The sequence below is a fragment of the Schistocerca cancellata genome, chromosome 5 (genome assembly GCF_023864275.1).
Source record: "Schistocerca cancellata isolate TAMUIC-IGC-003103 chromosome 5, iqSchCanc2.1, whole genome shotgun sequence".
In the NCBI taxonomy this organism is placed as follows: Eukaryota; Metazoa; Arthropoda; class Insecta; order Orthoptera; family Acrididae; genus Schistocerca; species Schistocerca cancellata.
In genome coordinates, this window is record NC_064630.1 from 621,932,168 (window position 1) to 621,949,632 (window position 17,465).

Below are 17,465 nucleotides of genomic sequence, written 5' to 3' on the forward strand. Positions count from 1 at the left end.
GGGAGCTTAGAGTTTAATGTCTACATCAACAGTGAGGCTGTTAGACATGGAGCACTGACTCAAATAGAAAAGAATGGAGAAAGAAATTGGTCATGGCCATGGCCTATCAGTTGCTGAACTGGTTTAGAGAATCCACAGAAAATGTAAATTTTGATGTGTAGATGGGGATTTCAGCCTTGCTCCTCCTATAGTTGAGATGGTGTAAGAAGATCCCTAACAACTCATATCACTGTTGCAAGCTTTCAATTGCGAAGTGCCAACAGATGGCTGTTTACAGAGTTGTGACAATGCTGAGACGTTGCCGTGGAGGTGTTTACAAAATCATGTTACGTTATTGGTTGAGGTAGGCCTACAAAGCTGCTGAGCTCAGCCCACTACAACTATCAGGGCTCAAATTACACTGACTCAATTACAAATGCAAACATGGTGTATTAACCATTGTACTGAGTGAGGTCACATTGATTAAAACTTCTATCTTGATACAGCTGCCTTGAGTTAGGTTTTCTGTGGTTTCCTTAAATCACCTAAGATGAATGCTGGGGTGATTACAAATCTATTGCCAGTCTTGTTTCCCATCTTTAAGATAGCCAGTGTTCTGTTTCTAATTATGTGATTACAGATGAGCAATTATATCAAAACATTTTTTCCATCTTAACCACTGTGTCACCTTATTCTGCATACTCATGGCACTAATCATAGATTTTAGAAGAAGCAGTCATGAAAACATAACTGTTACACCTTACAAATGCATATGTGGCACAGTTAATGCAGATATCCCTGAAAGTATTGAATATTCCAAATGGACAATTCCTAAAAAATGAGGGGAGTATGTCATGTTAGAAACAGTGTAAGAATATACAAACCATTTGGAGGCACTTTGCGGTAGTCATGCAGTATTCGTATTTGTTTGCAATTTTCAGAGAAGTGTAGCAAGGAGTGTAGGAAGCAAGTTCCACTCAGCACAGTAGCATTTCACGAAATGGGAGGAGTGAACTTCACATTGCTCTTGTAGTCATGTCAGCAATAGAAATGAAACACAACAATGGGGAATCCAGGATGGAATGTTACAATATTATGAAAAGGATGGTTCATACTCACTGCATAGTGGAGATGCTGAGTCACAGACAGGCACAACAAAAAGATTGTCAGAAAATAAGCTTTCAGCCAACAAGGCCTTTCTCAGAGATAGCACATACACATGCACACTCACGCAAATGCAACTCACACGCATGACCGCTGTCTCTGATGGCTGAGGCCTCACTCATGTTGACGGATAAGTCCATCAACACTTGAGAAACTGCACTGAATACCACAACCTCCAAGTTGTGTCACAGCAGTTAGCACACTGGACTTGCATTCAGGAGGGCGTTTCAAATCCACATCTGACCATCTGATTTAGGTTTTGTGTGATTTTCCTAAATCATTCCAGGTAAATGCCAGAATGGTTCTGTTGAAAGGGTGCAGCTGATTTCCTGCTCCATCCATGAAACAGTCTGAGCTTGTGGTCCTCCTCTAATGACCGCGTTGTTGGCAGAATGTTAAATACTAAAATTCCATGGTTCCTGAAGCAACATACAGTCTTTGCTAACCCACCACTGGCTACTCAGTGCTGGTGGCTGTAGCATTTTGTGAGTGCTACATTAGACCAACTACTGGTTCTTGGTAGTGAGGGCAGGCATTCCCTTCTTCATGCTGCCTTGGAGTTTGGTGGTTGACATGCTCTACAGTGGCATGGCAGTCACACTGCATGACTTCATATACTCATATCTTTGTTAACGTGGCAGTATCTTCTCCTTTGGCTCCACCATCTATGTTAGGACTTCTTTTTACCTAGGGCTGCTTGCTGCTCTAACAGCGCTTCACAGCTGTGCCTGGCAGTCATACCATTGCTGCCATACTTACGGTATTGTGGCAGGTGTTCTATATTGGTTGTGCAGTCACTGGCTCGGCATGACAGTATTCAGCAATGTACTCCAGTTACAGACCCCAGAAACATTGTGAATGCTAGAAGAATTGTGGTTGTTGCACTTTTGCCTGGCAATGTATGCCAAGCAGTTCAGCCAAGAGGTGGATCTCTCCATCCCTTTGCCTCCTCACGTTGACTGTGTGGGCAGCCAGATGATGAGTAGTGGCTTGAGCATGACCTTTGCTGCTGTTATTTGTCTTCTCGGGTAGCTGCACTTTCACTCCACCAGAACACGGCTCATGGAGATCAGTAATGTGTTCGGATGTCACTACCCAAGGATAGGATAGCTCATTTTGCTGGAGAACTTTTCTTCTATGGTGGTGAAGATGCTCTAAGTGTGGCTCAAGGATGGCCTATGCTGCTGAGTATTCCTCATGGTTCTGTACTGTGATCATCATAGTCACACTATCCTTAAAATGTGCAAATCATGGGCACTGACATGTGGAGGAAGAGTGGGCATTTTGCAAACTTTCTATCATCTGGAAAAGCAGGACTCACTGGCATATTGGTACTCTTCATTGTTGACAATGTTAACAGTGACAAATTTTTCAGCTGTGATGTCCATCACTGTCTCTAGTCTTATCTGCTTGTTGCCAAAATCAGTGATTTGTTGCCACATGATCTGCAGGCTCTATTAGGCCTCCCTTTGGCAGATTGATCACTGGGTCATAGAGTAGTACATGCATATAAATACCATACATGGTCCACTTTGCATTAGATAAACCATCTTATGTTCACCGAGAGATGAGCCTCCAGTCTCTTCTCAGTATTCCTTGCTTAGATCAGATTCACTGATGACCTTGTAACCTAATTTCTTGATCTCCTCAGGACACATAATGTCTTTTGTGAAGTCTGTCTAGCCTTGGCATGCTGTTAGACACACCTCAGTGATTGAGCAATACATATTCAAGCACAGAATGGAACTGTGTTGCAATAATTACATACACAATTTTCTTCACTTGGCAGTGACTGTAATATCTTTCAGGGGTAAGAACTTATTCTTCATCCATTTTCCATACAAATATAAGAAAATGAAGGACTCTGTTCAATTACAGGGTTAAAGCTGTTATAGTACTGAGGATTTTCTATCAACATTGACTAGTCTCCACCAAGCAGAAATAATCAACAGTTATGATCAAACACTCTTCATTCACACACAGTAACCAGAAAAAAATGCACCTCAAGTGAAAACGAACATAGCGCCAAAACAAGATCCAAAGCTCAATGACTGAAGATAGAGCACTTCCCCCCGTTCTAGAGTCATTGGCAGCCAATGGTTGCCACAGTATTATTTGATGGAAATATAATGAAGAGGCAAAAGAGTTCATTAATTCAACTTTTGCTCAGTTGAAAACTTATATCTTCAGCAACTGGTTTTGAAGTCTTCAAACACTGGTTAAAATTTTATTTTTATTTAATACTACTTTTTGCAGGAATGTGTCCCATCTATTCTCTTATACAATTAGTTATTGCTAATCTCACAAATCTGTCTTGTTTATTTTGCATGTTTGGGTCTATTATTTTTTCTTAAATGACAATATTTTATTGTGGCTTGTTTGTTATCCATTATATCAATATAACTATTTGTGAGGTTCAGTTAACTAGGAAAAATTTAAAGCTGCAGAATCTATCCTCTTATTTTGACAAGTAAATAAAATACCCAAATGTGCTAAGTAGAAAATAAAATTACATCATTTACAGGTGGACTGAAGGTACTTACTTGAAAATTATCAATCAGAGATTGTTAGTTGTGAATTATGAACTTTCAGTTCTGAGAGTTCTATCACTGATACCATAAAGCTGAAGAAAGAAAGAGGAAATCCTCCAGATTGAATATTTAACTCCATCCTGTTCCTAATGGGCACGTTATATATCACAATTATTCTAGGTATTGAGTATCTCCACTCCATACTCCACATTGTCATTCATGCAGATGCATGTGCCAGTTCCCCCAGGGGCCTTGCAACCCTTGTGAGTACATACTTGGCTACTGTGGGGCCCCAGCCTTTGCAGCATTACTTCCTTATCATGCTGCATGCCTATACTTCCACTATCTCTTTCTCCCTCTGCCTCTCCATCACAAGATTTTCATGGTGCTGACCCTGCTTGGACCTGGTTTGTGATTGGGCCTCGAGTTTCCACTCCTTACAACTTTTCATCAAATAAACAGATGGTCCCCATTGTTGGGTTTGACCTGCCACCAATTTCCAAAATTTCCCAGAAATGTGAATTGTGCAGGGAAGGTTACCCAATGTGATGTGTGCTCCACCTTTGTGTCTTTCCTTCTGTGCATCTTTCCCATTAATACAGTAATACATGCAAAACCCAGCGTGGTAGCCATTCTGTTGTGAGGGGAGTCATCAAGTACCTTCACGGTGGAAGCCCCGTGACCACACAGGGGTCGTACAGTTGGTCCCTGAGCTGGAAACTCTCCATGCATGCCAAGGAGTATATGCTCATCATGATTGTGGCACAGGGACTCTGAGCAATGGATTACTGGCAAGGTAGCTGTTACTGAGGCTGGGTGGTGCCCATGGAGAAAACCCTCATTCAGAGTGGGTGGCACAATAGCATTAACTGCAAACAAAGTGGATGAAGCATATTCCACTGGTGACCGTATGGCCCCAAAAGTCTCTATGAAAGGACAGTCCTCTTTGAGTGTAGAGAGACATATGACACTAAATTGCTTCCTTCCCTGTCTACACCATGGGAGGAACATAGCAAGCAGCAAGCAGAGCAATGCTCCCCACAGTACTTGGTTTGTACAAGGGCTAATGGTGAGTCCTTCTTGGCCACAAAGCCCTAGTTCTCTGTGGAGAACTTAGAACACAAGTTTGGGGAACCAGCAGCCATCTCTAAAATGAAAAGTAGGTCAATTCTTATCAAAACAGTATCCCCTGCCTCAGTTGTAACAAGCTGGGTGGCATACTGTTGAATGTCATTCCCCATAACAGCCTAAATTTAGTTCAGTGGATCATTTTCCACAGAGACCTGCTCTTACAATCTGATGAAGAGCTACACACCAGTTTGGAGCAATGGTGTGTACACTTTGTCCATTGTTTACATAGGGGACAAAGGATTATAGGATTGCTATCAGTGCCTTCATCTTGGCCTTTGAGGACAAGGTCAAGGTGATGGTCTCCCAATGCAATGCGAAACGGTATGTGTTCCCCCTCCCCCATGTGGTGCTTCAGGTGCTTAAATTTGGGCACGTCTTCACATTGCAATACAAGCCCCACCTGAAGAGACTGTGGACAAGCACTGCATACAAATGCTGCCTGTGCACTTCTCCCCATCTGTGTCAATTGTGGAAGCACCATTTTCCTTGGTCACCAGACTGTGCTGTTTTTCAGAGAGAAAAGAAAATACAAGAGTATAAGACTCTGAACAAACACAGTTATCAAGAGGCTAAGAAGAAGTATGAACTGTTGCATACAGCATGTCAAATAATGTCATATAACAACAAAAATAATCAATTACTGACAATATAATGCAGATAAAAAAATCTACTCACCCAAAGGCGGCAGGAGAACACACACACGAAAAAGGTTTAACTTTTACAAGCTTTTGAAGCCAGTGGTTTCTCCCTCTGGCAGAAGAGTTGAAGGGGAATGGAAATATGTGAAGGTAAATGAGTGGAGAGGCACCTTATTGCCTACAAGTGGCTGCGTGCCTGGGTCCGCCATCTATAAGGGATGTTCAGAAAGAAATGAGCCGGAGGCATAATTACAGAAACCAGTACCTGTATGTATTGACCCTGGCTGTTGAGACACTTGTCCCACTGTGACACAAGGCAATGAATGGCTGTCTCATAAAATTTCTGTGGCTGCAATGTTAACCACCCCAGTTCCCCATGTACAGCTGGACATTGCCGTCCGAGGTGAATTGTTTGCCCCTCAGAACCTTTTTGAGGGACCAAAAATGGCATAATCACAGGGAGAGGGGTCCAGACTGTATGGAGGGTGGCCAACAACCTCCCATTTGAATTTCTCTAGGAGTGCCATGACTTTGTTGGCCATATGAGGTTTTGCATTGTCGTGGAACAGAACAGGTGAGATTGCCTGGTTGTTTTGATTTTATCGCTTGGTGAAGGTTGGTCAAGGTTTGCGAGTAATGCTGGGCAATCAGTGTTGTCTCATGCTACAAGAAGTAATTAGAAGGGGGGAATTTTTGGTCCCCTTAAAAAGGCTCTGAGGAGCAAACGATTCACCTTGGACAATGACGTCCAGCTGTACGTGCAGATCTGGTTAACATTGCATCTGCAGGATTTTTATGAGACAACCATTCACCACCTTGTGTCATAGTGGGACAAGTGTCTCAACATCCAGTGTCAATACTTATCACATACAGGTACTGGTTTCTGTAATTATGTTTCTGACTCGGTTCTTTCTGAATGCCCCTTATAATGAAAAGATAGAAGTGAGAATTCTGGGAATGGTATGTTTCAACAATCGGACCATGTACCTCCCCTTCACAGGTTTGGTCTAAGATCAGACATGTCTATGCATTCCAGACACCAGCAGGTGTACCTGGTATTACCTTGAAGGGCCCTTTCTACACTGACCCAGAAGGCATCTCCAAACATTTTACTCTGCACTATGCTCAACCATCAGCATTTGAGAATTATCAACTGGCTTTTCATGTCCTAAAACAGCAGTTGTAGCAAAATCAATTATCTTTTACTGCACACCACCTGAAGCCATATAATGTTCCATTCAGTGAGTGGGAATTGGTCAGTGACCTCGCTCACTGCCCTGACACAGCCACAGGGCCAGGGCGTATCCACAACCAAATGATCAAGCACCTACCAGTGGATTGTCAGTGTCATATACTTGCCATATTTAACTGAATCTGGAGTAAGGGCAAGTTCCCATCACAGTGACAAGAAAGCATCATTGTCCCAATACTGAAACCAGGTAAGCACCCTCTAGAGATAGTTATCACCCAGTAGGTTTCACCAATGTTCTCTGTAGCTTGCTAGAACGCATAGTGAGCTGGTGGCTATGTTGGCTCCTTAAGTCTTGGCTTCTGGCTCCATCCCATGGTGGTTTTCACCAAGGCTGTTCCACTACTGGTAATCTGGTTTACCTGGATTCTGCCATCTGAACAGCTTTTGCCTGATGTCAACACCTTATAGCTGTCTTCTTCAACCTGCAAAATGCTTATGACACCACATGGTGACACCACATCCTTGTTTCCTTACATGGGGGGGGGGAGTCTCTAGGGTCCGCTCCCAATTTTCATCAAGAACTTTCTGTTACACTGTATGTTATTTATTGGAGTTGGTGGTTCCCACAGTACTCCCCATGTCCAAGAGAATGGGGTTCTGCCGGGCTCTATAATGAGTGTCCCTGTCTTTCTAATAGTCATCAGTGGTCTAGCAGCAGTTGTGGGATCCTCAGTATCACTCTCCTTGTATGCTGACAACTTTTTCATCTACTATTCCTCCTCTAGTGTGGGTGCCACTGAACATTGACTGCAAGATACCATACAAAAGGTGCAGGCATGGACCCTCACCCATGGCTTTCAATTTTCCACTGCCAAGACTAATGTCATGCACTTCTGTTGATGTCATACCATTCACACACAACCAGAACTTCACCTCAATGAACAACTAATCAATGTTGTGGAGACTTGTTCCTTTTTAGGCTCGGTCTTCGATTCTCGGTTGACATGGATGCCCCATCTTCACCAGCTTAAGCAAAAGTGCTAGCTGCACCTCAATACACTTTGCTGCCTGAGTAATGCCATCTGGGGTGCAGATCCCACTACCCTCCTGGAGCTTCACAAAGCCTTGATGCAATTCCACCTCAATTATGAGTGTCTGGTATATGGTTTAGTGTCACCCTCAGCATTGTGGATACTGGATCTGATACACCACTGCAGGGTTCAACTTGCGACAGGAGCCTTTCAAACTAGCTCTGTGATCAGCTTACTTGAGGGTTGGCAGAACAGTCTGTCACCTCTTCTGCCCAGACCGGGCTGCAGCTGTCTGGACTTGGTAATCCAGCCTGGTCCTCATTCTACCTGCTCTTTTACTCTTCTTTCCCCCATCTTCTGTGGTCTGTTAGACTTGTTCATCTTTTGTCTCTCTGTGCTTCTCTTGCCCTGTCCTTGTTGCTAGTCTTTCTGAGGTAGTCAGTAGTTGGAGGCTGGCAGATGTATGTCCTCCCATTGCACTCTGCTTTCAGGGGCTTCCGGCTTCTCCCTTGCTTGCCTTTCTTCCCCAGTCTCCCTTTCCTCTATTTGTCCCTTAACTCAGCCTCGCTGACATTGGTAGGTCTTGGGGTTTTCTTTTCCTAGGTTTTATGTGTTAGGCTAGCTCTGATCTACTGTCATATAGACCTATCTGTTCGAGGAAAAGGGACTGATGACCTGGTGGCTTTGTCCCTTGAAGCATCCAACCAAGCAACCAACCAACCATGTGCCACAATTTTGTTACAATAAACAACATACTGCTTCTTACCTCTCATTCATAAAAATAATAACGCACCGTTCCTTTCAGATCTGTATCAGCTATTTGCGAAGGGACACAATTGACCTGTTTCTATGTTACTAATAAGGTGATTTGGTACTTAATTCTAAAATTTATGTATAAAAATACATCTTTGTATTTTCTAAATAAAAAACAATTTTATTTCTTAATCCACAGGTATTTCAAAAAAGAAATTTCAAAGAGAAAAGGGTATAGGCTTGTTATACCTGAATTTGAATGTACCAATGTGTGTTTTTGGTTCATTCCCCCAAGACTGAGAGATAAAAAAGAAAACGAAGAATGGTGGAATGAAGTAGATATGGTGAGTAAGCATGAGATGGTGGAATATTTATTTACATTTAAGAGTAAAGGAGAACATTCACTGAGCAGTAGAGGTACGGAGTCATTGAGAGTCACAAATAAAAGTAAAAAAAAAAGAAAAACTTGTCTAGCATTTGCTGCGCATGTGCCCCCCCCCCCCCCCCACACACACACACACTTGAGCATCTACACTGTACTGGCAGAACATACCAGATGTGCATGTGTGTGTGTGTGCATGTGGGAGGGAGGGGGGGCATGCACTCATGCTTACATGTGGCTGGTAAAGTTTTCATTCTGTTTTGTGTGTACCTTTGATGACTCAACGCCTTTGTCGTTTGGTAAGTGGTCTACTTTACTGCTAAATATTTACATTCTGCCAGAACTTTCCTAAATATTTACAGTAGGATATTTTTTTTATTTGATTAGCTTGAAGAAAAGCATCATTGTATGTACAAATATTTTAGGATCTAATTTGTTTCAAGTACTTGTCTTCACAGTTTCTTGAGTGTATACTGGGATTTCTTTATATCTGAGGGGAGTAGTATACTTTGATAATTTTTGTTATTTCTTGTCTTCGCAGTTTCTTGAGTGTATACATGGATTTCTTTATATCTGAGGGGAGTAGTATACTTTGATAATTTTTGTTATTTCTTTCTAATCAGTGGCATAATAATTTTGACACATCATGCTTCTGGGTGAACAGATTCAGTGGAACAAAATTTGTAGCACCACACTCAATCAGTAACTAAAGACAAACATGGGACAACAGTAGTGTATGGTATCTTTGATTCAGGGATCAATAATAATTGCAATCTTTCCTCTACATCACATAAATTTTGTTTTTATTCTGAATATTGTCGCCACAAATGGTGACCCTCACAAGAGCTATTGATACAAGAAAATCATCAAGTGTGAATCTACAGCACCAATTACAATGGGCCTATTTTACTGGAACAACCAATGACTGCCAATCTTCACTCTCCTATCCATGCAGCTGATGGACATTCACCAAAAACACCATGCTTACTGCAGCTGCTGAACATTTCCTCTGTTGGCTGCATTGCATCATCTGTACCATAACATCATGATTCTGCTGTAGTTGCCAGAACAACCAACCTGTGGTTCAAAATGCAGGAATTTTTGTTTCCTGCTTATGATGTTTGTGACAACAATATACCGTTAATACTTACCATTGGTGCATTGGATGCTCAGAGTCTCCTATTATTGTCAAATGTTATTCATGTTACTCCCACTGTCTGCAAATATCACCAGCTCAAGGCCACGTGCTTTGCTCACTGTGTATGCAAATCAAGGGACCAATGGATACAAGTCTTAAGTAATAAAGTCTTTGGTGACAAATCATTGTCAGTGGTCATCACCTGTGAATGTTAAATATAGATGCTTACATTTCAGAAACATTCCCATGTTAAATGTGTTTCAGTCAACTCCCTTTCACCATTAAAAGTTCTGTGATTTCAAACAACAGTGGGGACAGTCTTCTCAGTAGCATTTGGCTGATCAAATGCACAGCACATGCAAAATGACAATGTGGGTGTGGTACCTTAATAGGTAATAGCTTTGCAGTGATATTTTCAACCAGTGCTACTAGAGGGCAGCAAATCCACATTCTCCAGCAAGACTTGGGCACTCTCCAGGGACAAAGCAAGGAAACTCATTCCACAGTGTTGACTGACACAAGCCAAAGGGTCAGTGGTCATTGGGGAGCATGCAGAAGCATCAACAAATGGTAGCAGGTATGGTGTTGGTACCATTTACATTTTAGACAGCAAACAAGGATGTACACCTCATCTTACAGTCACCCAAATGACAACAGGAACTGGGTTTAGGTGTGACCAGTTTTTCTGGGAAGAATCTCCTATTTACCTATAGATGGGGAAAAAAAAACTCATCAGAAATTACCAATACTTTCAATGTTGGCCACAATTAGCAGTTGGTCAGTGCCAAATCAGCCAAGATATCAGTCATCATTGGTAACATAAGACTAAATGAAATACTAACTCGATACTACAGTCCAGGTATTTCCCATGAACCATGCCAACTGTACATCACTGATACTTGCATTTTATGCACTTACTTCACGGACTCAGGATCATACCAGACTCACTTCAGCTAACTCTTGGCTTACAGCTGCTAAAAACCCCAAAATTCCTACATTTGGTAAAGCAACTGTGGTACTGAATCCAAGCTTCAAGAAATCATTACAGTGGTCTTTTGTGATTGCTGATGTCACAGAACCCATTCCAGGTGCCAATTTTTTACTCTATTATAACATTTGCTATGAATATACAGTTCGAAGTCTATGATATCCTTACATATCTCTACATTACACAACATGACATATAAACCTCAATTATGACAGCGAACAATTAATGTCATATGATAGGTGAAACAATGTTTGGCTAGAAATCACTGAGGCTCACATTTGGTGACCAGTATGACAAAAACTGGCAGCAATCTAGAAACTCTGTGGCAGCATTTCTCACTTCTATGAGGTATGTGAAGAAAAAATATTAATAATGCAAGAACTCTTCAGTGTAGTCTCTCTTGTAATCACGCCAGATGTATTGAAGGATCGATCGATATAATTACACATACATCTGATATGGTCAATAGGCGTGGCACTGAGTGATACATCACTAGTGCCACCTCACGTGGGTAAACAACAGCACTAATTTAAGGACTGGCACAGACTGTCTCAGCCTCATTTGCCTCAGCTCACTAATGTATATTACCTGCCCTCCAGTGGACTTATTTACAACAACCTTGTGATACTCTGCTAATTCCTGGACATGGATTTGGGCTCTGTTATTCCTGGTCATCAATGTTTGGCTTTCACATGGACACTTGTACTTTGCTGATATGCTACTGTCTGCATTTGTAGTTCAAGCACATTTTGTATTTACTATGAGTGCATTGATGGTGTGTGTGTGTGCACTGAGAGACTGGTTGATATTACAGTACTTCCCAGCCCGGCAAAGTTACAGTGTTCTCCAGAACTATATTTGTTGTATTCAGTAAATCTCCAGAGTACTTTAATTGCCAAGACCTTTATAAATGTCTGGCTCTGTTTAGTTCAATACAAATCAGGATCTACTATTTTCGGTGATGTATTTGTATTTAACTGATGTTGAATAAAACCAGTTTCGTTGAAGAAGCAGACTTATAAGAGTTTCCATGATACTGTTTAATAATAATAACAATAATGTATTCGTAATGAATTATCGTAGTAAACTTTTGCTACTGGAACAACTTCACAGTAGCAGTCTTAGCGAGTTACTTGTGGCACTCTTTCGTTGCCATTTTTAGAAAAAAATCTGAGTTGTAGTAAACTAAACTATTTGCAAAACATCTTGTCTTCATATTCAAAAGCACACAATGATTGCTTTTTAACAGAATGGAAGGTTTAATGCAAAAAGTGCCACAGAGCACATGAATCATAGAACTATAACAATAATGTATTCACAATTAAATACCATAAACAATTACTACTGACATAGCTCTGCATTAACAGTATTAGCCACTAGCCAATTATTTGTACCATTCTTATGTTAACATTTGTAGAAAATATTCTATGTTATAATAAATTAGTTTTAAAATATACTTTCTGCTTATTTGAAAACCATAGAATGATTACATCATAACAGAATGTAAAGCTTAATGCAAAAATTAAGTGCCACAGGGCACCTGGAGAAAAGCACTTGATGCACCTGCAAATATTGCCTGCAGCCTTTGAGCTGGGTTATCTTGATGAAACGTCCTGTAGAGCATCATATCTAAATAGACAAAACTGGAGAAAGAAAATTGCAAAACTATTTAGTAATAATAAAGTCAATTGTAAATAAAAAATGTAATATTTTATTTTTAGCCTATATTTTCTTCAGAATATGTTGGTCTGGTGTGGTGCATATACTGAACACAATATTTGTGAGTACAAAGCCTTCAGGCTTGAAATGCTTAATAGAATAGGTGATCAGCTTGTTTTAGCCATGTATAATCACATCATATGCAATGCTATGATCCACTAAGTGCAACAACTGCATCCTGAGGTATTAATCAGTTTTCACCTGTACCAGTCTCCAATATATGAGTCAGCCATGAATAGAAATCCATTGGGAAGGATACTATGTGCCAGTCAGAATTTTAGGATTTCAGGCAGAGTATGGTTTATTGGGATTTTGAATAGGACAAAAATGCGTTTTCTTAAATGGTAGAGGTGTCATGCAGGGTTTGGCCAGTAGTGGGAAATAATTTCTGAAATCAGTTCTTGTTGTGATATTAAGTAGATGAGAAGGAAATTAGATTGTTAATAATTCATAGATGACAGTGTAAAAGTTGCACAATAGCAAAAAAAGTAAATGATCAGTTTTAAATATACGTGTTCTAGAGAATATGCACATGATAATAATTAATTATGTAGTATTGATAAATTGGGATTGGCATGATGGAGCACAGCATTTTTGTGTAGCATGTATGTGACAGGACTAGTTAATAAAACAGAGATAAAATAGGTAGAAGGATCACGTATAGCATACACAGAACCTTGGGCTGCCATTGGGGTCCAGCTAAGTAACAAGTTGAAATGCCCACCAGTCTTTTAACTGGTTTGATGCAGCCCACCATGAATTCCTCTCCTGTGCCAACCACTTCATCTCAGAGTAGCACTTGCAACCTATGTTCTCAATTTTTGCTGGATGTATTCCAATCTCTGTTTCTTGTCAGTGTTTTCCACATATTCCTTTCCTCGATGATTCTTCAGAGGACCTCCTCCTTTCTTACCTTATCAGTCCACCTAATTTTTAACATTCTTTTGTACCACAACATCTCAAATGCTTTGATTCTCTTCTTTCCCAGTTTTTCCATAGTCCATGTTTCACTATCATACAATGCTGTGCTCCATACATACATTCTCAGAAATTTCTTTCTCAAATTAAGGCCTATGTTTGATATTAGTAGACTTCTTTTGGCCAGAAATGCCACCGCTAGTTGCTCCGTTTGTCATGAATTGTTTTGCTGCCTAGGTAGCAGGGCTCCTTAACTTCATGATCACCAATCATGATGTAAAGTTTCTCACTGTCCTCATTTCTGCTACTTCTCACTACTTTCATCTTTCTTCAATTTATTCTCAACCCATATTCTGCACTTATTAGACTCATCATTCCATTCAGCAGATCCAGTAATTCTTTTTCACTTATACTGAGGATAGCAATGTCATCAGGGATTTTTATTATTGATATTCTTTCGCTCTGAATTTTAATTCCGCCCTTCAACCTTTCTTTTCTTTCCACCATTGCTTCTTCCATATACAGATTGAACGGTATGTGTGGAAAACTACATCCCTTTCTTATAACCTTTTTAATCTGAGCACTTCATCCAGGTCTTCCAATCTTATTGTTCCCTCTTGGCTCTTATACCTATTGTATATTATCCTTCTTTTCCTACAAATTACCCCCTATTTTTCTCAGAATTTCAAATATCATACATTGTTTGACATTGTCAAATGCTTTTTCCAGATTAACAGATCTTATGAAAATGTCTTGATTTTTCTTCAGTTTGCTTCCATTGTCAACAGCAACATCAGAATTGCCTCTCTTGTGCCTTTACCTTTCCTGAAGCCAAACTGATCATCATCTAACACATCCTCAATTTTCTGTTCCATTCTTCTGTAAACTATTCTTGTCAGCAATTTGGATGCATGAGCTATTAAGCTGATGGCACGATAATTCTTGCACTTGTTGGCTCTTGCAATCTTCAGAATTGTGTGGATGATATTTCTATGAAGGTCAGACGTTATACTGCCAGACTCATACATTCCACACACCAACGAGAACTGTCATTTTGTTGCCAGTTCTCCCAATGATTTTAGAAATACTGATGGAATGTTATCTATCCCTTTGCTTTATTCAATCTTAAGTCTTCCAAAGCTCTTTTAAATTCTGATTCTTAAACTTCATTGTACCCTTTCCACCTATCCACTCTGTTCTCTGTATTTAACAGTGGAATGCCCATCGCACACTTCATGTTACCACACTTGTTGTTAATTTCAATGAAGATTGTTTTGACTTTTCTGTATCCTGAGTCAGTCTTCTGGCAATCATTTCTTCACATTTTACATGCAGCCATTTCACCTTAGCTTCTTTGCATATCGTGTTTATTTCATTTTTAAGTGACTTTTTTTCTGTATTCCTGAATTTCCTTGAACATCTTTGTATTTCTTTCCTTCATCAATCAATAGTGATTTACAAATCAATAAACATAGTTTAAAAGTTTTCCTAGTAGACTGTGTTAATGAAAGACAAAGGTATTGGCTTATTTTTCACATTTCACTCCCTACTGCCTTCCACAATTATCCTCTGGAAGAATGTGCATAAAGTAAAGAAATTATTTATTCAGTAGAAATGAGCCATAAGAATATTATGTGTGGAGCACTTTTCAAGGATCTTGGAATCCTTTGTACTTACTTTCTAGTACATTTGCTCCACAATGGTTTTCATTGCAGATAATAAAAATCAGTTTTACGCCAAACAATCGGAATACAAGAAACAAACACTATTTTCAAACAATGGAAAGTCCATAATGCAATAATGACAATATTATGAAAAAGATAGATTGGTACTCATCATATTGAAGAGATTTTGAATCGCAGAGAAGCAAAACAAAAAGACTACTAAACGCCTTAGCTTTCACCCAGAACGTCTTCTTCTGAAATAGACAACATACACACACACGCACATACACACACACGCACACACACACACACACGCACACACACACACACACACAGAGAGATAGATATATATATATATATATATATATATATATATATATATATATATATATATATATATATATATAGTTATAATAGAAGGAAACATTCCACGAAGGAAAAATATACCTAAAAACAAAGACGATGTGACTTACCAAATGAAAGTGCTGGCAGGTCGACAGACACACAAACGAACACAAACATACACACAAAATTCAAGCTTTCGCAACAAACTGTTGCCTCATCAGGAAAGAGGGAAGGAGAGGGAAAGACGAAAGGATGTGGGTTTTAAGGGAGAGGGTAAGGAGTCATTCCAGTCCCGGGAGCGGAAAGACTTACCTTAAGGGGAAAAAAGGACGGGTATACACTCGCACACACACACATATCCATCCACACATATACAGACACAAGCAGACATGATATATATATATATATATACCTAAAAACAAAGATGATGTGACTTACCAAATGAAAGTGCTGGCAGGTCGACAGACACACATACGAACACAAACATACACACAAAATTCAAGCTTTCGCAACAAACTGTTTGCCTCATCAGGAAAGAGGGAAGGAGAGGGAAAGACGAAAGGATGTGGGTTTTAAGGGAGAGGGTAAGGAGTCATTCCAGTTCCGGGAGCGGTAAGACTTACCTCAGGGGAAAAAAGGACGGGTATACACTCGCACACACACACATATCCATCCACACATATACAGACACAAGCAGACATATTTTTAAATATGTCTGCTTGTGTCTGTATATGTGTGGATGGATATGTGTGTGTGTGCGAGTGTATACCCGTCCTTTTTTCCCCCTAAGGTAAGTCTTTCCGCTCCCGGGACTGGAATGACTCCTTACCCTCTCCCTTAAAACCCACATCCTTTCGTCTTTCCCTCTCCTTCCCTCTTTCCTGATGAGGCAACAGTTTGTTGCGAAAGCTTGGATTTTGTGTGTATGTTTGTGTTCGTTTGTGTGTCTGTCGACCTGCCAGCACTTTCATTTGGTAAGTCACATCATCTTTGTTTATATATATATATATATATATATATATATATATATATATATATATATATATATATATATATATGGTTATAATAGAAGGAAACATTCATATATATATATGCCTAGAACAGTTCCATCCTCCGTCACAGCGGGACCCACCTCCTCTTCCTCAAAATCATCCCCTCCAAACCTTCCAGGAATTTCTGACTTCCTGCCTTGCCTCTCAATCCTTCATAAAAAACCTTAATCCTACTCCCAACATCACCACTGCTGAAGCTCAAGCTATCCGTGATCTGAAGGCTGACCGTTCGATTGTCATTCTTCTGGCGGACAAGGGTTCCACGACAGTGGTACTTGATTGTCGGGAGTATGTGGCTGAGGGACTGCGTCAGCTTTCAGACAACACCACATACAAAGTTTGCCAAGGTAATCCCATTCCTGATGTCCAGGCAGAGCTTCAAGGAATCCTCAGAACCTTAGGCCCCCTAAAAAACCTTTCACCTGACTCCATCAACCTCCTGCCCCACCGACACCCCGCACCCTTACCTTCTACCTTCTTCCTAAAATTCACAAACCCAATCATCCTGGCCGCCCCATTGTAGCTGGTTACCAAGCCCCCACAGAACGTATCTCTGCCTACGTAGATCAACACCTTCAACCTTCAACCCATTACATGCAGTTTCCCATCCTTCATCAAAGACACCAACCACTTTCTCGAACGCCTGGAATCCTTACCCAGTCTGTCACCTCCGGAAACTATCCTTGTAACCATTGATGCCACTTCCTTATACACAAATATTCCGCATGTCCAGGGCCTCGCTGCAATGGAGCACTTCCTTTCCCACCGATCACCTGCCACCCTACCTAAAACCTCTTTCCTCATTACCTTAGCCAGCTTCATCCTGACCCACAACTTCTT

General features: G+C 40.5%; 1 protein-coding gene across 1 annotated transcript in view; it reads left to right on the forward strand.

The window, feature by feature from the left end:
* Positions 1-17,465, forward strand: part of LOC126188567 (acidic amino acid decarboxylase GADL1) — a 188,544-nt gene that overhangs the window by 146,779 nt on the left and 24,300 nt on the right. Inside the window, exon 9 of the mRNA XM_049930168.1 lies at positions 8,619-8,763. Within this exon, the coding sequence (XP_049786125.1) occupies positions 8,619-8,763 (145 nt within the window). The remainder of the gene's footprint in view (positions 1-8,618; positions 8,764-17,465) is intronic.